The following is a 20,270-nucleotide window of genomic DNA, read 5'->3' as shown; positions in this document are numbered from 1 at the left end:
AGAAAGAAGCCCCACAAGCACTCCGATCCCGTTGGGATACATACCTTTGGCAAACTCCAGAACGGTTAACAAAAGCGCTACCTGTGCCAGGTTCAGATCCACAGGTAAAGGGCTCACCTGGCAGAACCAAAAACTACTTTCAACTGGGACTTCAGGTGAGGACTTGAGGCTGGCCACCATTTTCCCAATGGTTAACTCATGTAAGGCTGGGGAATTGTTGGAATGTTAGACACATACAGTGAAGATATGCACATAGCAACATACACACATCACACATACACATCTCAATGTAACAGAGAATCCAAATCACTTCCCATCATGGTCCACGAGGGACAAGAAAAGCTGGCATCTGTTGATATTGTAGGGACAGAGCAAAGCATCTGCTGCAGCGCTTTTCCTTCCCTCATGTCAGTTAGATGAGGTGTGTGATGGCAGGGTCAGCATCAACACTGCACAGACAAAGACAAGCCCTCAAGCCTGGTAAACTATGGAGCATGCTCACTTCTCTAGCATCGGGTCTGCACTGCCAACCTTCCTTCTGGCTGGCCTCTGTGCTTCTGTTTTCTTTTCTAGGCAGACTCTTAGAATGATTCGTATCTTTTAGAGGCCACTGGCAGAAGTCACTCACAGGAGTTGAGGAATCTCTTGATCCAGGATTGAACCAGGCCTTATACAGGGCAGAGCCTCTGTGGGATGTCAGCTTCCTGAGATCTCCCACCAGTCTCCATAGCATGGCCCCCAGCTCTGGTTCTTTTTGCTCTCAGATCCTGTTGGAAAACCTAGAGAGTTCCGGAGTGGTGTTCACCAAGCAGCTTGTCCTGATGGAACAGGGAGACAGTACCGAAGACTACATGCTGAAGAAGTCATTCCGTTTATTTCATTATCTTTCAGAACCTCTACATGTGCTTTCTGTGTCTTCTGTTCTCTATTTCCTTCATAGACCTGGTCAGCCCTGAGCAGCCCTACAGGTACTGCAGGCCAGGGTGAGCCTTGTTTTTAAGTACACTTGGCAATTGGCTGGGGCCATACAGGTAGCACCTTCAATCAACAAGAATCATCAACTCAAGATTTTTCAGAACCTTGAATTTGTACATGTATCATGCAACTGCTTCCTCTACTAAGACGTAAGGAGAAAAGAAGGCTCTAAACTTCTATCACCTGGCCTCACTCATGCACTACCATGGTATGTGTTTCTTAATTGTGCTGGATGTGAAGCCTTTTCTTCTGTGTGGAAACACGTAGATGACAATTCTGACAGAAAGCGTGTCAGCCTGTGTCAACTTTATTTGTGTTTTTGGTTAAATGTATTAACATTTGTTTCTTCTCACTGAACGTCCAAATTCTCAACAAAACTGCACGTGTGAGACTGACGGCTTCATTCCATTTGTTCTTCTGTCGGCTGGTATAGGCCACTAGGTTCTCAGTGTATTGGAGGATCAGTTTTAAGAACCTGTTAAGAAGACAGCGAGGAATGTTAGTTTGTCTGTTCTAGTACAGAATACAGCAGTGTACATGTCTTGCCTTCTCTTGGGAATATTCCTAAAGATTACTCAGCTGTGTCTGGATTCAGGAAGAAGAAATGCATGTGAAATGAGAATAAGAGAAACCGTTAGAGAAAGGACGCAATGCTGGGGCCAGTGCTCTCCACACGGGGATGGGTCTCATGAGACTCCAGATTCTTTCCCCTCTCTTAGATCTTGACATGATGTTTCTAAGCAATGGAACACAGTCTCAAAGACTGCACAGCTATCTGGCTCAGACTGACAGAGGATGGACACACGGTGAGAGAAGGTCCTGCCCACAAGTCCCTCTGGTACTGAGGCTACATCGTTTGGCTTTCTTCCCTTGGTGTTGATGTGTCTCTCTGAAGAGAAACACCATTACTATGAAACACCTGCCACTGCTAAAACCAGTTTTCCTTAAAGTTATCCTTTGAGATGGCAGCAAGTTCCAACTGATTATGATACACACCATTTTTACATTTTCAGGTTTATCCTCAGTTTCCTGAGTACTGTAGACTTTCCCGTAGTTGTTTACATTTTTCATGAAGATATGCTAGAGGAATGGAGCCCACAGAGCCTTTGCTCTCCTCTGGGACAGGTATATTCCTCAAGGACACTAGGAGGCTGCTACTAACATGTGGCTAGCACACAGAAGCTACAGAGCTAGCACTGCTGGTGTTAAGGCTGAGTACCCCAACACAGTTGCCACTGATGCTTGACTGAGTACCCCAATGTAGTCACCAGTGGTGCTAAGACTGAGTATCCCAATGTAGTCACCAGTGGTGCTAAGGCTGAGTACCCCAATGTAGTCACCAGTGGTGCTAAGGCTGAGTACCCCAATGTAGTTACCAGTGGTGCTAAGGCTGAGTATCCCAATGTAGTTACCAGCCTTGCACACACTTGCTAAGGCTCTATTCATCCATCCGTATCCTACTTTCATTTCTGTTGTGATAAAACAACCCAACAAGAAGCCATATAGGGGAAAAAAGGACTTATTTGGCTTGGACAGTTTGTCACTGCAGGGAAGTCACAGTGGCAGGAGCCTGAGCGAGCTCATCATACCCCACCCAAAGTCAACAGCAGAGAGAAACAAGTGCATGTATGCTGCTTGCTGGGTACTCAGCTAGCCCTCTCTCTCTTCTTATTCCATCAAAACCAGGGAATGGTGCCACCCACATGGGCTGGGCCTTCTCGCATCAATTAACAATCAAGACAATTCCAAAAGACATGCCCACAGGCCAGCCTGATCCACAAATTCCCTCAACTGAAGTTGAGACTCCAGGTCTGTCAAGTTGACAATGTCAAGTAGTACCACAACTAACCAGTACAGAGCAGGTGAGATGGTTCAGCAGGTACAGCACCACCAAGCAAGCCTGGTGACCTGGGTTTAATCCCTGGAGCACATAGAAAGGCAGAAGAAGGGGCTGGAGTTGTCCTTTGATTTTCACAATTCCCCACCTCACAGCCCCCTCCCCTAGAGTAACTTAAAACTACAACTTATACTACTAGCACTTAGAAAGCAGAGGCAGGCTGGCTTCTCTAAGTTTAAGGCCAACCTTGTTTACATAATGATCCAGGGCCAGTCAGTGCAACCCTTCTGGGCACCAAACTACAGCCTGGCTAGTTGAGAGGGTTCACAAGTAAATTAGGTTCAATTTTGTGATCCACAAACTTAGTATCCAATTGTACAGAGAAGACCAGCTAAGGATCAAGGAGAGCCTATGGGGATTTTAAAAACCCTCACCAAAGGAATAGCCAAGAGGAGTCAAACTTTCTTAAAATCACCTCAGTACTGTGTTCTTTCTCCTGAGCAGGTGTACCTTACCTCAGATACTGCTGTCGTTCCTGAGCATCTTTACCATGAACAGCATGAACACTGACCAATTCCAGTGCAAGGAGCAACAAAATCAGGGAAAGCACAGGACACAAAAGTCCAACACTGAAAAAGGAGAAAAGCAGGTCAAGGTTTTGACAAAGTTCTTTCCATTTTCACAAAGAAAAACAGCACTTCACCTAATCAACACCATTTTATGTTATTAAAAAATTCATACAATGTATTTTGATCATGCTTTTCCCCTTTCCAAATGTTCCAAATCCTCCCCAGCTCCCTACATACCCAGCTTTATGTCTGTAAACATGTTTGCTCTCTTTGTCTGTCTGTCTGTCTCTCTCTCTCTCTTTCACACACACACACACACACACACACACACACACACACATACACACACACCACACAAAACCACAAAAAAAAAAAGAAAGAAAAAAAAGAAATACAAAGGGAAAAAAGCCAAAAACAACCCCCAAAACATGGAGTTCTTTTGCCAACACCTTTAAAGCAGCACCAAAGTCCAAACACCTGAGAAGATGGTTTATCAGTCTTTATCCTTGCTCGCCCGGCCTGGCTCAGTCCCTGCCTTTCAAGCCCAGCCCCTTCCTGCCTTTCACGTTCAGGTCACAAAGTGCTTCTACTCCCCGGCAGCAGCACTTGCTTTAGTCTGGCTTGGTTCCAGTGCCTCCAAATCACTGTACCAGGTCAGCCCCTAGCCTGCTGCAGGGCTGCACCAGCACCTTCCTCAACAGTAAAGGACTTTCCCAAGAGGAGAAAGTGTGTTTAACTTTGCCAGATTCCAAGAAATTCCATTTACAGCCTGACCTTATTTTTCCCATGAGATCAGCAGAGATGCTTAAAAATATTTCGCTCCATTTTGGAGGGGAATAAATAGCACTCTGTATATACTACATGAGCGCACACTGAGAAACTTCTGGGAGGCAATGAACATGTATATGCTGTGATAGTCCTAGAAATACAAGCATTCAACCCAAAGTTCTAGAAATGTGTCCCAAGCAGCTGTTTCTAGAGGAAACGTGAAGAACAGCTCTAGGGCTTACATTTTGGGTGGTGGGACCCACACCAAAAGGCCAAATTTAAAGTTCTATAAAACTGTATACACTGTAACTACCCTCTGAAAGGATCAGCACCCACCGAAGCTTGAGTGAGAGGAGCGCTGAGAAGGGGGGTGGGGGTGGGAGCTGGGGTAATGTCCTACCTGCTGAGCATGCGCACATAGTTCTGACGCTGCCTAGAGCGCAACGTGTGCTCCACCCATTGCCTGTGTCTCAGCTGCAAAGAGGCGATGACCTGGTCAGATACGCGCTGGCATTGGGAGCTGATGCCTCGGAGCACAACCAGAACTTCTAGAACAATTTTGGGGCAGAACAGTGTAGGAATGCGTGTGTTACAGAGTTCATTGAGCAGCTGGGACCACCTGCAAGTGACAGTGTAGCAATCATAGCACCACAGAATGCTACTGCCGGCTCTTTTTTTCCTGAATCTTAAGTGCAACCTCAGCAAGTGACACTCATGTGACTTCACTAGATACGTGGTACTTGCACAAACATCACCTAACCTCACCCAAGGACCCTGTTTGGAGTACAATTCCAAACTGCTGAAATTTAAAATTTATGCTATCATAAATCCCTCAGTTATGTTTCTTCAGTACTCACTTCTCTGAGGGAAGACCGTCCAAGCCATTTATAGCGCAGGCACTCGCAGGCAGGTAGTGGCAGAGCTCACACAGAATCTTGCTAATTAAAGAGTTGCAGGCACATGCTTCCGAATTACCTTCCGATCTGAGGAGCACGCAACATTAAAGGTATATTCCAGTAATTAAACTCCCTCATTATTGGTAATACAAAATGATGTTTAATGCACAGTAACCTTGATCTAAAAATTGCTTTCCCCAACATAAAGGAGCATAGGTAGCATGACAGGATCTGTGGCTTGCCCCAGATTAGCCCTACTACAAGTGTGTCTGCTTTATTCTACACTCCCCAAATTTGGACCCCTACTCCTTTTCCTCCTGAGTCCAGACCTTCATCATGTCTGCTGAACCCTGGTTGAAGAACACTTTATCATCCAGTCTGTGTTCAACTGCCAAGTTGGGCCCTGTAGCTCCCTTTCCAAAGGTTTCTACCAGCTCTGTACCTGGAGAATGATGAGCACTTGGTGCTCACTACAACGGCCAGGCATGGTGTGCACAAACCAGGTGACATGCACAACAGCTTAGATGACACAGACTCAGCCCCTGTGACACGCACCTGCCTGCTTCCTGACAGCACTCTTCTGGCAAAGGCAGCACAGGCCACATCCTGAGGCTTTTCTCACAGCTCAGCACCTGAGAGGAAAGATTTGACTGCTCTAGGTTTTACAGTATCCCAAGAAGGATGCTTTCAACTGCCATAGATATTGAATCACTTTCTAGAAAATATTTGTAAATGGTTACACGCTGCATATTTGAAAACCATGTGGCAAGCTCAAGTATCTTCCATGCTCAGTTGAGCTGACAATTCAACATATTGCTGGGCCTGTGATTACGAACATGTTTGCAACTTGACCCCCTCCGTTAAGAGGCAGCCTACCTTCCCTCCTCTGAACTGTGTGACTCGATTTGGCAACTGCTGCGTGAGTGAGAGCCACAGCACAGATGAGGGAGACATGTCAACACTGTCAACAACTTGTCAGCAGCCGCAGGAAGCCACACAACAGATCCTTCTGCAGGTTTTGACCCGTGATAATATGAGCAAATTAAGTGGCAGCTGTGTAGACACCACTGAATGTGAGTAATTTTCTGCAACAGCAATAACCAGGGCAATGACCTTATAAAGCACAGGACTGTCGCCAAGTAGTGGACAGATAAGAGATGAGAGTCCAAATAGTCAAGGAGCTGCCAGGGGCCAGAGAAGAGGACAGCAAAGGGAGAGTGTCTCCAGACATCAGCAATCAGTCCACCATTCAGAACCTTCCCTTCTGTCCTGTCTCTTTAAAATACCTGTAGGTAAGTCCTGGTATCTCTACTTTTCTAACGGTATCTCTGAAAGCAGACTCATGGGGGACATCATCCACACTCCTGCCCCCAATCCAGAGCTCACTGGCAAGGGACTGTTAGATGATCTGGCCCTTCTCACCCACACTGTTTTAGCTGTTTCCTAACTGAAATGTCCCTTCTAGAGGGAAGCTCACAGAACTGACAAGATTCAAAGTCCCTCCCCAAGCTATAAAAGCAGAAGGAAAGAGGACACTCCTGGCTCAGTGGACAGCAACTGCACATGGATAGGGGCTCTGCAATGCATCCCTTGTGAGCTGTCCCCAATGCTGAGATGGACTTCCCAGCCATCTAGAATCCCTTAACTCTAAAGCTCACTGCTACTGAGGCCAACCCAGCTGGATGGTCTCTTTGATCTGTTGTGGTGCCTCTCTGGGAGGAACAGATGTTTGCTCACCTCTCCCCAGGAAAGGTCTCATAATGGATTTGTTTGTCAGCACTGGTCAGGCCTTGGTCTCCAGCATGGCCTCTCTAGGCCTTTCCCAACAAGCATAAACTGGCTGCTACCAGTTTATAGCAGCCTTGTGAGGATGTGCTCACATGCCAGTATCTATGCAATAGCTATCCTGAGTGTGGCATTCATGGGGACTGTTCTTGTCCTGTCTCCTGCTGTATACAGAATAAAACATCTGAGGCCTGAGGAGATGGCACAGTGGTTAGCATCATGCACTACTCTTGCAGTGGACCTGAGTTCAATTCTCAGCACCTGTTGTGTGGCTCACAACTACCTCTACCTCCAGCTCTAGATCAGAAGGCCCTGGCCTGGCCTCCAAGAGCACCTGTACTCGTGTACATACAATCTTAAAAAAAAAAAAATCAAAAAACAAAAACAAAAAGCAGAGTGCATTTGAGATAATCCCCAAACTACCTGGTGGAAAGTTTACTTAAAATTGTAAGTTAATAAAAACTTGTCTTACATGGTAGAAGAAAAAATGACATCCCTTACTTGGTAAAACTTGCTTCTCATCTTGGGAAGTGACTGGTCCCAGCAGCAAGCCAGGCTCCATGCTAAACACTCCACACGTCATCCTTGAGACTGAAGCCACCTTTAACTCTGAGACAGAACCTGAGCTGCAGGCGCGGCAGACTGAGCCACTTGCCCAGGCCACACAGGAGATCTGACCAAGACCTGGACCTTTCTGATGGATCTGAAGCAGGAATGCTGTCTCCCACCACCCTCTCCCACCCCCTGCAGTGCATACCTGTTTTTGCAGCTGGAAAGCTGGATGGCAGCGAGACCTGTAACGTTCTGCAAGACTAACCAGCAACTGTATTGCTGCTTCCTCCTGGTGTAGAAACACTGGTGTCAGGCATTATAGGTCTATGCTGGGTGTTGTGTCTTCTTCTGAATCATGTCTGACTCGGAGCCTTCCACTGCCTTCTTCAAAATAACTCTACTGAGCTGAAGCATGGTAAAGCTCTTCAACAAAGTAGGGTGGACCTGGTGGTCAACCATAACCAACAAAGTGATCAACTGGAGCTGACTAATCACCGTAATTTACAAAGATCACACCCTGTGATCTGTCCATAGCATAGCAAAACTACAAATGTATGAGGAGAAAAAGATGCCAAAATGAATGGAAAAAATTTAAGGACTGAAAATCAATACAATTAGAAGGAAATTACATGACCTTAAGCAGTTAATTGCTAAACACATAAATATTAAAAAGCATAGATAAAGTATTACAGTACATTCTAAATTATATAAATATATAACTGAATATAATGTGTAACTGATGTAAATGTGTAACTGAAAAGCCAAGTCTGCCACAGGAAACTACAAAAATGAAAAGTTGGGGAGCCAAAAGCTGGCAGAAGCCAGAAGTGGGAACTGCTTCATTCTCAACGGCACAGAGCAAATGACTGAGACGACAGCAGATTGAAGTGCTGGGACATGTGCCAACCCTTCCCTCACTGACAACTAAGTCACAGCCACATCACGGGCAGCATCCTCATAGCTGTGGTGCCAAGCCTAGGGTGACTGCTGGGATGGACGGGAGGGAGCACACACTTCTGCTCTAAAGTACGAAAGCACAGGCAGCCTCTGCACAGAGGGACATGATGTGCAGAAAAGGATCTGGCTGCTGTGTTGAGAAAAGAGAAGGAAGGGACTGACAAGGCAAGTGCCCCTCCAGGAAGTAAGTGATGGTGATTTCGCCAAATAAGGGAATAACACTGAGTAAAAGATTCAAGACATATCTTAAGACACAAAACTGAGAATTGAATGTGAAAACAGGAAAGGGAGTCATGGGAGTCTGTGAGCCTTGGAAGCCACCTTAGATGGGAGGCTGGGGTGCATACTCACCACAGACCAGGACATACTTGCTATTGATTGTTTCTTTCTTTCTTTCTTTTTTTTTTTCTTTTTGAGACAGGGTCTTATATATCCCAAGCTGGTCTCAAACTCTATGTAGTTGAGGATGCCTTCTGAATCCTTCTGCCTTTACCTTTTGAGTGAGGGCTGGGGTTACAGGTATACACCACCATACCTGGTTCATGCAGGCTGGGGATCAAACTAAGGTATTCATGCATACTAGGTAAATACTCGACCAGCTAAGCTCTATCCTTAGTTTCTGAGTGGTGTTCAATATAGTGAAAGATGTCAGATTCCCTACGCGATTCTAGGATATTCTGTTTGTTTTCTGGGTCTGGGTTTAATGACATAGCTCACATGGAATAGAAACAATGAAAACAGACAATTCTGAGGCCATAGGAATGGGTGTTGTCTTTAATATCTGGAGAGCACTGAACTGAAGACTCAGCAAAGAGCAGAGCCTCGAGCAGGAGAACGCAGGGCTGGGCGCTGATGACACAAAAGAGTGTTATCAGGTCTCCACATGGCGTTTGGAAAGGCTGCTAGCAATTTCAACAAGAAAACTCAGGAAGTCTCTACCTCACTCCCCAAAGGCACTAAATTCTACTTGGAGAAAATGGAAAAAACAAAACAAAACAAAAAACCCAAAACACTAGGAAAATTATGTATTGGTTATAATTTTTAGAATGCAAAGAAGCTTTCAAGAATGACATAAAGGCAGAAGCCAAGGAAAAAGTCCAGAGTTAAAGAAAAGTAACAGGTGGCACATCACTGAAAAGAGCAGTAAGATTAATAAACCAGTGGAAAATGCACACGCGCATAAGATGGCAAAGGAACGACAGCCATCAGTGCAAATGAAACAAAAGACAGTCCTTGCTGTCACCGCCACAGGGCTTCACCTTTGCAAACTCACTAACAGAGATGCCCAAGTGAGCACAGTCCTTCAGCTCACCATTACAGTCAGAGAACTTCATCAGTCAAAGGGACAGCACACATATCCATGGAGACAGACCACTTGGATAAATGGTGGTCTGCTAAGGCAACGGAATAACAGACAGTTAACAGAACAGGCACAGCAAAGGTCCCAAAATACAGCTAATGAGAAGTGCTGCTTATAGGGAAAAGCACCTGGGACAGTCATGGAAGGAAGCAAGGACATCCAACTTTTAACTGTTTCATTTCTGGCAAAGGGAGTTCCTGATGGCTTGATGTCAACTTTGCTTAGACTTTTAAACAGTTTTAAAAATAACTGTCATGCATATAAACTGAAAACAAAAGTACCAGCTACACCATTACACCATTACTGTAACTCAAATGAAGACGGGAAATTGTCAATAGATAATCACATTTGAGAAATAAGACGTTTCTTTCAATGCTGGTGGCAGTCCATTCCGCCAGCCGCCCTCTTCCCTCTGTGGTACCTTTAGTTCTGACAGTGTGTCCTCCTCAGTGAATCTGAGCAGGAGCACCAGGCAGAATGTGAGCAGCTGGCTTGCTGCTGCTTTGGGAAATTCACGTATGTTGATCTCCCCGTGGCTTAAACGATCCCGGATACGAGGACCCTCCTGATAGTTCAGGAAATCCCACAAGAAGTCCTTTTAGAATTAACAGAGAAACATTCTGTTAGTGTTCTGGGCAGACGGAAGAGTGGATGGCAGGGTTTCCAGGCAGTTCCTGGCTTGTTTATAAACTGATGGGAAGTGTGAGTCTCCAAGAGGGCACTCATCCCATCCTGCAGCTGGAACTGTAGTGGGGAGCCCTTGTTCAGTACAGCCGGCCTGTGGGGGCAGAGCAACCACCGAGGGAAGGGAAACAAACTCCCTAAAGAAGCCTACGTTACTGCTCTCGCTAGGAGCATAACCAAGCAGCTGTCCTTGGTCACTGCTTCCTTTGCATTCACCACAGCCTACTCCTGCATCTTAAGCCAACGCAGATAGCTGCTCCCTCCTCTAACGGTACATGCCCAAAGGCTCTCTCTGCCAGACTGTGGGGGGAAGTCAGAGAACCACTGATGTGGGCAGATGCCAACAGATGAAGAGTCCAGGGGATTCAAGACAAAAAAGGAGGAGGAGGAGGGGATGGGGAGGGGGGGAGGAAGAAGAAGAGGAAGAGGAGGAAGAGGAGGAAGAGGAAGAAGAGGAGGAAGAGGAGGAGGAGGAGGAGGAAGAAGAGGAGGAGGAGGAGGAGGAGATGAGCTAGATTAGTTATCTGACTGACTGATGTCAGGAAGCGATGCCAAAATCACATAAGGAATGGGAAGTATAATCCAGTTCTTCTCTCAGTGAAGTGGGATAGACAAAAAGTATCTACTATAGTCTATAGAGAAGTCACTGTAGTATTCTTATAAAATATAAATCGCTGATTGAAAATGGACCAAAACATTAATCTTATCATCTAACACTTAATCTCAAAGACATCTGACTGCTGCTAAGTTTTACAAACAAATATATAGTCCTTTCTTAAGTAAAAATACATAGAATCAATAAATAAAAGTGTTTAGAAAGATGGCAGCCAAATAATTAGGCATTCAAAATGTACAGCGCCTACACTGTAGTCACTTCTGATGATGTCTGTGACAGGTCAAGGTGACAGGCAGAAGCAAGTCAGCTTCTGAGCACACCACAAATAATGTTCATAACCAGAAAGATGCAGACTGGAGATACATGGACTTTACCATGGCAGGCTCCCCCAGGAAACACGGAAGCTGGTTGATGCTACCATCACTCATGTGTTTTGCTAGTATCTAGAACACCAAACACAGATGAGTCAGTAAGCCGTTAAGCTGACACATGCACATATACTACAAACACAAGAGTCATGTATGTACACGTACAGAGACATTGATCTGTACACATACAATTAGGATATCTACAGTTGTCCTGGATGAAAACAGTTGTTCTCAGCAGTGGTTATAGCCAATGGCATCAATCTCCAACTTTGTGTTTTGTACAACTACAGAAATAAGATCAACAATATTGGGTATTAAAATTAACCTGAAAGCTTTATTTATTTATTTGAAACAGAGTTTCATGTATTAAGGTTGGCTTCAGATCCTGCATCTGCCTCACAAGTGCTGGATTGCAGGTATGTGCCACCATGCTGGGTGTATTCAGTGCTGGAGACTGAACCCACAGCTTCCATGCCAGGCAAGCACTCAATTCACTGAAGTACAGCCCCAGAGGTATATCTAAACCTCGCATGAGCTTCTTCTTCTTGCCTATGACCATCGACACTTCCTTGTCAGCACGCTACTTATGGTTTATCGTTTTTATTAGTAGCATTATTTTTAAACTCACTTATTTTACCTGCATGAGTATTCTTGCCTACATTTAAGTATGTGTACCATGTGTATGCCTACACCTGGTTATGAGCCACCGTATGGGTGCCTGGAACCAAACCCAGGTCCTCTGAGAAAAGCAGCAAGTGCTCCTAACCTCTGAGTATTCTCCCCAGCCCTAATCACTGTGTTTTAATTTTTACCTCGAAAGAAAATAATTTTTTCAATTTCTTTTGCAAGTTTGGCTACTTACTTCATCGAACGTGGTATATAGAATTGTTGACTGCAGAAAAGGGAAGAGAGAAAAGAGAAACAATTAAAAAGAACAGTTGTATTATACAAAATCAGAAACAGTTCTGCAGAAAATGCTGATGTTTTGCAACACCATGAAGCGTGTGTGTGTGTGTGTGTCTGTGTGTGTGTGTGTGTGTCTGTGTGTGTGTGTGTGTTTGTGTGTGTGTGTGTCTGTGTGTGTTGTGAGGGACTGAATCTGGGGTTTTGCAGATACCATGCAAGTGCTTAGCTGCTTATCTGCATCTCCAGTCCTTAAAACTTTTAAGTAGCCAGAGAACATTGTCAACATAGTAACTGCAGTTGTGGTGAGTAACAGAAACAGAAACACAGGTACCTCAGCTGTGAGCAGTCTATCAGGACATTTATTAACTGTAGCAAAAACTCTCCTGAGTCCAGCTTCTAGCTGTGACAGCAACAGCATGGTGCAGTCGGCAAACCTATGGGACCCAAGGAAATCAGCAGGTGTCTCAGTAACTGCACTGCAGCCTCAACACAACTAACAGGGCCCTGAGAACAAGGACACAACCTGCCATGGGAGAAGCAAAATAAGGACCGATTCTCTTCCTTTTTTCTTTTCTTTTCTTTTCTTTCCTTTTCTTTGTTCTCTTTCTTTCTTTCTTTCTTCCTTTTTTTTTGTTGGTGTTTTAAAGCTTGATGAAGCATTTTGTAGTTTCAGTAGAACAAAATGTCATCAAGTATCTATAAATGCCACATGTTACTTTTGAGGATGGCCAGAACAGCAGAGCTACAGGGAGTGGCTGAAGAAAAAGTGAATCCAAGAATGAGGTCACCTGAGGATAAGTAATGACCAACTCACTGGATCTCCAGTCTCTGCCTCTCTGAAAACACGCTGTGCCTGGCTTTTGCATGGCTTTATCTTTGAGGGAATACATGGCCAGCTTATCTGTCTTCCTCGCCCCGCAACCCCCAAACAGTTCTCTAAGGATAGGTTCGATGTTTTACTTACAGGAAGAACTCAGAAAAATACTACGAAGCTTATTCTAACAACAACAACCAAAAGTTCTATCAATGGCTGCAAGAGGATGATACAGAGTATTTCAGTCACGGCTTGTCTGAGTCAGCAGAGGAAGGCGCTCTACACCCAGTCTAATCTGAGGGAGTTACCTCTACCCCCTTGGTTGGGACAGTAAGCCAACTTTAGATGAAGGACAGCTAAGCACCAAGAGCACCGTGCCACCCTCGTCACCTGTGCGACTTAAACTTGCTCACTGCCAGCTCCCAATATGGCAACATGATTTTTAATAGAAAGCTGGATTTCGTCATCACTGTCTCTAACGCTGAGAGTACCTTGTCAGTCACACCTGTAAAAGAGCAAGCATCTCTGTAAACACAAGCACAGTCACAATGGAAAGACATCAGGAACACATGTGGACAGACATGCCAATCAGCCAGCACCCTGGGACAGATGAACTGTGGCCTGGGTCGGACATCCCAAAAAAGGGAGAGCACCTGGCCTACAGCTACAGTGGAGTGGCCTCAGGAAGTTGCCAAGAGGAGAAATGGACAACCAATTCCTTCAGGGACTTAAGCAGCAACTGAGAGTAGGGCTCAAGGTACCCTAGCTGAGGACATTGACCTGGAGGAGTAAGATGTATTCTCAGAAAACATGGCAAGTTTCTACTATGTGCACAGCTGATACAATGGCCGCAAGTACAGATGCAGACAAGGTGAGAGGAAAGAAGAACAGATACCATGAATTCCCCCAAGATTTCTGAAAGACAGCACATTTGAGGAAGAGACCAGGTCTAGCTAACAGCACCCCAGAGCAGTGGGAAGGGGTGAAGTTTAAAAGGGTCTTTCAGTAACTCACAGAGCCATCTTAGCAATGGCAAGTGAGTATTTCACCAAGAATCCAAGTCTGATGCTACTTACGAACTGTGCAAATACCTCCGTGAAAACAGAGTAAGGGGGGTGTGAAATGTAGAACTTGCCAGGAAAAACAATCACATCCTCTAGGTTTGTGAGTGTTACAAAAGGTCGATGTGCCAACTGGACTTTTGTGTGGTGAAGGTAACTCTTCAGTAACTGACCCAGTCCTGCTGTCAACAGCAACAAGGCTGAACAGTATCTAGGGAAGGAAACAGAGATCTCCTGGCAAACGATCACAGCCACATACAAAGGACTTTTCTTAGACAGATGTGTTAAAATTATGCAAGGATGAGGGTTGAGAAGGATCAATGGGGAAAAGCATCTGCAGCCAAGCTGGATGCTCTGAGTTCAATCCCTAGGCCCGCATTTGGAAGGAGAGAAACATTTCCCACTATTGCCCTTAGACTTCCACACAAATGCTGTGGCATGTATGGGAATGAATAAATGAATGTAAAAAATTAAGGGAGTTAAGAAATCAAACATCAGAACTCTCCATAGAGGGAATTAAGCTGTACAATAACTAGGAAGGCTATTGCTGTATCAAAATGCCCAGGTTTTCTATCTATCCAGGCACCTAGACTTGTTCCTGGGAGCAAAGGCATTGAAACACCTATCCCGCTCCAGTTGCTCTGCTGCTAATGTGCAACCTGACCATCCATGTCTCAAATTCTTTGCCTTTCAAAAACAATCCTTTCTTTGTGAGAAATTCAAAATATAGCAAATTCTTAAGCAGATTAAGGAAAAAGTTATTAACCAGCAACTTACTTTGGAGGAATATCTTGAGGGGAAGCAAAGCCATGCCACAAGACGTTTCTCAGGTTGAGTCCACAGGGAGACCCGATGAAGACTTTTAGTACGTCCATCTAATCCATCAAGATAGCGGATTACTGAATCATGGAGCAAATCAATTCAACCCTAAAATATCTGCTTTCTCCCTTGGACCTAAGAAAGCCAGCAGCTTCTGCTAGTATAAATAGTGACAGTAATGAAACTAACATGAAAATGTTAACACATGTTTATCCAGTATGCACCAGTATCTAGATGTCACAGGAGAACCTGAGGGAACTGTTTCTGTACTTCCAGCAAGTGTAAGCTAGGGTTTGAACTGCTGTCAGCCTTGTGGCAGGCGCCTGTCCCCAGTGAGCCATTTCTCTGGCCTGAAACCAACATTTATCGAGTACTTATCATATGCTGGACACATTGTTTAATGAGTCATCAACTTATTTATCCCTAGAACTGCCTTTGAGGAAGGCACTAATATTTCCCCTGTGCATATAAAGTAACCCAAGTGAAGAAGATGAACCCAAGGAAGGTTTCAGAAACCAGGACCAGCAAAGCAGTCTCAGGTATAGGAGCTAGCCATGTACTCAGAGTGTATGGCTTTAACACTAGACATCAGAGGCACCCAGGATCTGGAGACAGCAGAAAGTGACAGATATGAACTCCATACCAGCCAGCATGGGCCTGTATGGTAAAAAGGATGAGAAGAGCAGCTCCAGCTAGTGGTACCCAAGCCCTGTGTTCCCACCTGCCTGGACAGACTCATGAGAGAGAGAGAAGACCAGTCAGCCCTCAAGGAAAGAAACAGAAACAGTCTTGGTTTACATAGAGCGCTGCTGCAGAGCAGAGTAAAACCTGCTTTCTGGGCCTCTCAAGCAGAACCAGAGAATGGAAAGCTCAGAGGGGTTCAACTCAAAATCCATGTTCAATAGCCACATCTCTGTGCAGCAGCTTCAGAACTCCATTCCCCACCCCCATTTTATATACCGTTTATCAGCAGTTAAGAAAATCATCTAGAGGATAAAAGTGGCCATTTGGAGGAAAATGTGTAGTGGGAACAAAATGTGTTTAATGATTCAGTAAAATAGGAGGCCACACTCCAGCCTCATTCAGGCTCTCCACTAGAAAATGATTCTCAAGCTGGCAAGGGGGTGAGCAGTGAGGGGAGGTGTGTTTACTGAGGATGGTTTCTTAGCCCCAAATGTGAATTTGGTGGATCTTTGGTACAACTAGGATGACTGTTCTGCTCTTTTGCCTCTCTAAGCTGCCTACATGTTATCCTTTAGTTTGAAGTCTCTTGGTTACAGTCCCTCTAGAATATTCTGAAAACTATAAATGATATATACACACACCTTATGTTGCTATAAGTCTGCATGGCTGTAAAAATCATAAATTCCTACCTGTTAAAAACACAAGTATTTTAGGACAAAAGTGTAATGCTACCATTCCAAGGTGGTAAATATCAGATAATGCTATGTCAGACTTAGCATTATCATTAGGAATCCTTAAATAAGCAAAGTGACATGCTTCCAACGGCCTCTCTGGCTATTCTATCATCATCAAATCTGGGGAGAGAGACCCATGGAAAAGGTGGAAGAGGGAGAGTTCCAGAAGGAAGAGAGAAGCATACACTTAATCTGTGAAATAGTTAATGTTTTCCCAGAGTATTGTAGCTTTGGAAGATCAAAGGCACAGCTCCTGCCAGCTCCTCTATGCTTTGTGAATAATTTGCACACTCACCACAGCATGTCCAAAGACATGTGCAAGCTCTGCAGATGCAAGAAGATCTCTTAGGAGAAAGGGACACTCATTCCCAATCAGTAAAAATACCTAAAATTCAAACAGAAATCACATAATAATTATATAATAATCAGCAGTAATATTTTTAAAAGAGTAAAATGTATGAAGCATTGTATAAATAAACAAAGAAAAGTGTTTAAAGATTTCCTTTCCTGTGTGTGTGTGTGTGTGTGTGTGTGTGTGTGTGTGTGTGTAATGGCTGCACATGCCTAGAGGCCAGAGAAAGGCAGGATCCTCCATCACTCTCCACCTTATTCCCTCGAGTCAAGGCTTCTCACTGGAACTGGAGCTAGAATGGAGGCCCCGAAAGCCCCAGTCATCCCCATCTCCACTCCCTCGCCCCACAGCATGGTGTTACAGGAGGTGCAGAAGCAACCACACATAGCTTTTCATTGTTTAAACGCACGTGCTGTTATCTAAGTTTAGGTACTCATGCTTATGAAGCAAGTATTTTTGTTTACTGAGTCATCTCCCAGCTCACAAAAACTGTGAGTTCTTAATCATGTACAAAGAGAATTTTACAGAAAAACAATCATAAAAAGCAAGAGATCTGAAGTTCTTGTGTTCATCCAGGTGCTCTAGCAAACAATGAGGATTCTCATGCTCACATCGCCTAAGGCTCGTTCCAGACAGGAAGCTAGTTTCATCACGCTGAGGGAGATGGCAGCAGACTGCGAGCTCTCCAAGGCATCGTATATTTCAAGAAACAGCTATTCAAAGGAAGACACACATTAGAGCTCATGAAAGATGTTCCTCAAAGGAACAATAATTTGTATTCATTTACTATTACCAAACTCAAGCCTCTTAAGATGTAAAGATTATAAATTTTTGGAGTAAAAATGGTTTATATTGAATACTATAATAAAGGGACTTATTTAATACCTGAGGGGTTCAAGGTTCGTTCTTTAAATCTTTGCTCAAAACACAAATTTGACATTAGTAATTAATTAATCAGATATTCTGACCTACTCATTTCCTAAATGATTTTTAGTTGTTCCTCTATGAGGGAGCTTACCTCGCTGTTTTGGGATCAGACATATTATAGGGGCTGCTTTATTACAGTTCTTGACATGTCAAATGAAACACAGGAAAAGACAAAAAGCAAAGCACACAAGAAGTGCATTAGGACTTGCCCCATATTACTACCTTCTTTTTCAATTCACAGTCAAGAAAGCAAGCACCTACTCTCTGATCTACTAACCTTGTCATCTCTCCAGCAGGTCTGTTCTATATGCTCAAGTGGACTATATTTTCTAAAGCCTAATTGAGTCCAAAAGTTGTTCAAAGAATTATCTTCAACTCAGGCTTCAGATATAAACTTACACTTCTCTTGCAGCCCCTGGGACCTCTTCAGATTGGAAGGTATAGTGAGCATAGTAAAAAAAAAATGCTTTTTATACATGGAAAAATAACTTAGGATCCCCACTACACCCAAAGCTGCATTGGATAACCAGGCATCATCCACTCAAGATAACAGACACAGTCCTAGAACCCCACGGCGGGCGACCTCTGGACAGTATATAAACAGAGACTAAGAGCAATGCTCTGCTCTGCACATCTGGAGAGACAACACTATGATCTGCCCTTCAGCTGGAGAGTCTCCCCAGGATCCTGACCCTCAAGACAGTCTGACCTGACCTTCAGCCAAGATGTGTCACATAGTTAGGGAGATAGGCTTAGGGCTGTAGTTAGGAATAAGAGTATGAACATTATGTGATGAACCTCAACATAATAAAATACAACTTTTGTGATAGTAACTACGTGTATCTACCTGCTTCCTTGTGACAGTAGGTCAAAGATGGAAAAAGACACCCTTAACTTGGCAAGTAATGAGGATTTCCAATTTGCAAAGTCTTTCATTTCTAAAGAGATGCAAATGTCAAACCTCTGGAGAAGTTGTCCACTGGTACCATGGTGAATACTGAGTTTCAAACTGTGCTCTGCTCAGAGATGAGATGTGTAGATGGATGGCCTCACACACAGGACCCAAGCGCTGCACACTTTGCCTGTAGTCCAGACTGTGCCCTTATAGGAGGAGAAAATGTTTTAGCTCTATGTCCAGGGATGAAAATCATCTAAGTCAGAGAAACCTTTAATACAGAATGTCCACAAAATCAAGCAGTTTATAACTGGGCATATGGTAAATAGACATACAGTTCATTAGACATGAACTGTAAAAGGTTTTACAGAACGTGTAGCTGTTGGTTTAGTTGCTCTTGACCAACTACAAAAATCTGGAATTTGAGAAATAACTCATATTGTCAATTAAGTGCTGTTCTGTGTAACATGATTAGAGGTGCTACTCCATTCTATCTTGTCTTTTATCCAGAGAATCCATGCTGTATATATAGCTAGTGACTAGTGGATCTAAGTCCTATACTAGTATCTCTTAGACGCTGCCTCCTTGACCCTTCTGGTTACATTATCCCTTTAACTAAGCATCTTTTGACTTTTGTATATTTCTCCTCTGATTCACAACTACACTATAACACTCTTCAAGAAGAACAAATTAGGGTTTTACTGGACAACACATTTTTCATGGGACAGTACTAACTGAAGCTAGATGTACAAAGAGAATACAAACCTAATTCTGCATAGCTCACACGGTCTGTAATTGCTTTCCAGCGTACTTCACCATTTTGGGTTACAATGCTATTGATATCACAAATTTCAGTGAGTTCAAACCCAAGGTTACAAATCAAGTCATGCACTAAAGGAGAAAGGCATGTGGTAATGGAATCCCCTGTTAAAATCTGAAATATAAAACATAAAAGGCACTGTTACATTCAAGTGGAAAGAAAATCGGATTAAGAACAGACTTAATTAAGGTATGCAGCTGTTAATATACTTTCCGGACATAATAGCTCTATGTGTAGAACAGTGCTTAGACACTAAGGGTATGTATCTGTTTTAAATGTTCCTTGTGAAATTGTTATCGTTTCGTTAATCACACTTGCTGACTCTAGAGTTCGCGATGCTCGGTAGATTTTCTGAACAATGTGTCACTCCTTTCGGCATTCCTTCATTTTTACCGCAGTCATCAAAATCAGAGATACTTTACACGGAATATAAGAAGAGAAAACCTAGCATCCCTGACGTTGGTATGAAACACAACTTCCGACCCAAAAGCACCGAGTTAAGGGTGTAGAGAGATGGCTGCCAGGCCTGAGGCGATTTACCTTTTTCGTTTTTCAACAAACCCTCCCTCCTCTCATTAAGCACAGTGTTCTGTAAATTGACTTCCCCTGTAGCTTGTAAGCCCACCCGCACTCTCGCGTGACAGCATCCCCCTGCAAAGCCTGCGAGGAGGGGTTACTGGAACAACTCACTAGGTGAGTGATAGGACCCAGCGCCCCGCCCTACCTCCATCGCTTCCGCTCAGGTCGGGGCGCTTTCTGATGACTCGCGCGTCCCTCCTCCCCGGTTTCCGGGATGCGGCGCTCTCTGATGACTCGCTCCTCTTCGCTCTTCTCCAACTTCCGGGATGCGGCGCTCACTGATGACACTGCGCCTCTCCCCGCCGGTTTCCG

At 44.2% G+C, this 20,270-nt stretch overlaps 1 protein-coding gene across 15 annotated transcripts; it reads right to left on the bottom strand.

The window, feature by feature from the left end:
- Window positions 1–855: 855 nt before the first annotated feature.
- Window positions 856–20,245, bottom strand: Ermard (ER membrane-associated RNA degradation). 15 transcript variants are annotated; one of them, XM_006227975.5, is made up of 18 exons: window positions 20,070–20,139; window positions 19,325–19,493; window positions 18,626–18,765; window positions 17,349–17,450; window positions 16,681–16,770; window positions 14,926–15,023; window positions 14,223–14,359; window positions 13,478–13,592; window positions 12,605–12,707; window positions 12,230–12,259; window positions 11,374–11,442; window positions 10,121–10,294; window positions 7,588–7,671; window positions 5,601–5,677; window positions 5,007–5,132; window positions 4,550–4,768; window positions 3,328–3,441; window positions 856–1,450 (listed from the first exon to the last, which is right to left on the bottom strand). In XM_006227975.5, exons 4-18 carry the CDS (start codon window positions 17,385–17,387, stop codon window positions 1,267–1,269), a joined length of 1,659 nt encoding a protein of 552 aa, XP_006228037.1. In that variant the 5' UTR covers window positions 17,388–17,450; window positions 18,626–18,765; window positions 19,325–19,493; window positions 20,070–20,139; the 3' UTR covers window positions 856–1,266. The 15 variants fall into 15 exon arrangements, 12 of the variants coding, with proteins under 12 accessions (XP_006228037.1, NP_001406549.1, XP_006228036.1 ...); NM_001419620.1 differs by having other exon boundaries at window positions 20,104–20,130; XM_006227974.4 differs by lacking the exon at window positions 20,070–20,139 and adding an exon at window positions 19,920–20,063.
- Between the last annotated feature and the right edge of the window lie 25 nt (window positions 20,246–20,270).

Source organism: Rattus norvegicus, chromosome 1, assembly GCF_036323735.1.
Source record: "Rattus norvegicus strain BN/NHsdMcwi chromosome 1, GRCr8, whole genome shotgun sequence".
NCBI lineage: Eukaryota > Metazoa > Chordata > Mammalia > Rodentia > Muridae > Rattus > Rattus norvegicus.
The sequence above is the reverse complement of the archived record's forward strand: the minus strand, read 5'-3'. Positions and strand labels throughout refer to the sequence as shown.

Coding starts and splice junctions, on each gene's coding strand:
- Ermard (NM_001419620.1), bottom strand. Junction 14,360..14,925: donor CCTCAAGATATTCCTCCAAA/GTAAGTTGCTGG, acceptor TTCCTTCCCTAG/ATACTGTTCAGCCTTGTTGC. Junction 1,451..3,327: donor GAACGACAGCAGTATCTGAG/GTAAGGTACACC, acceptor TCTTCTTAACAG/GTTCTTAAAACTGATCCTCC.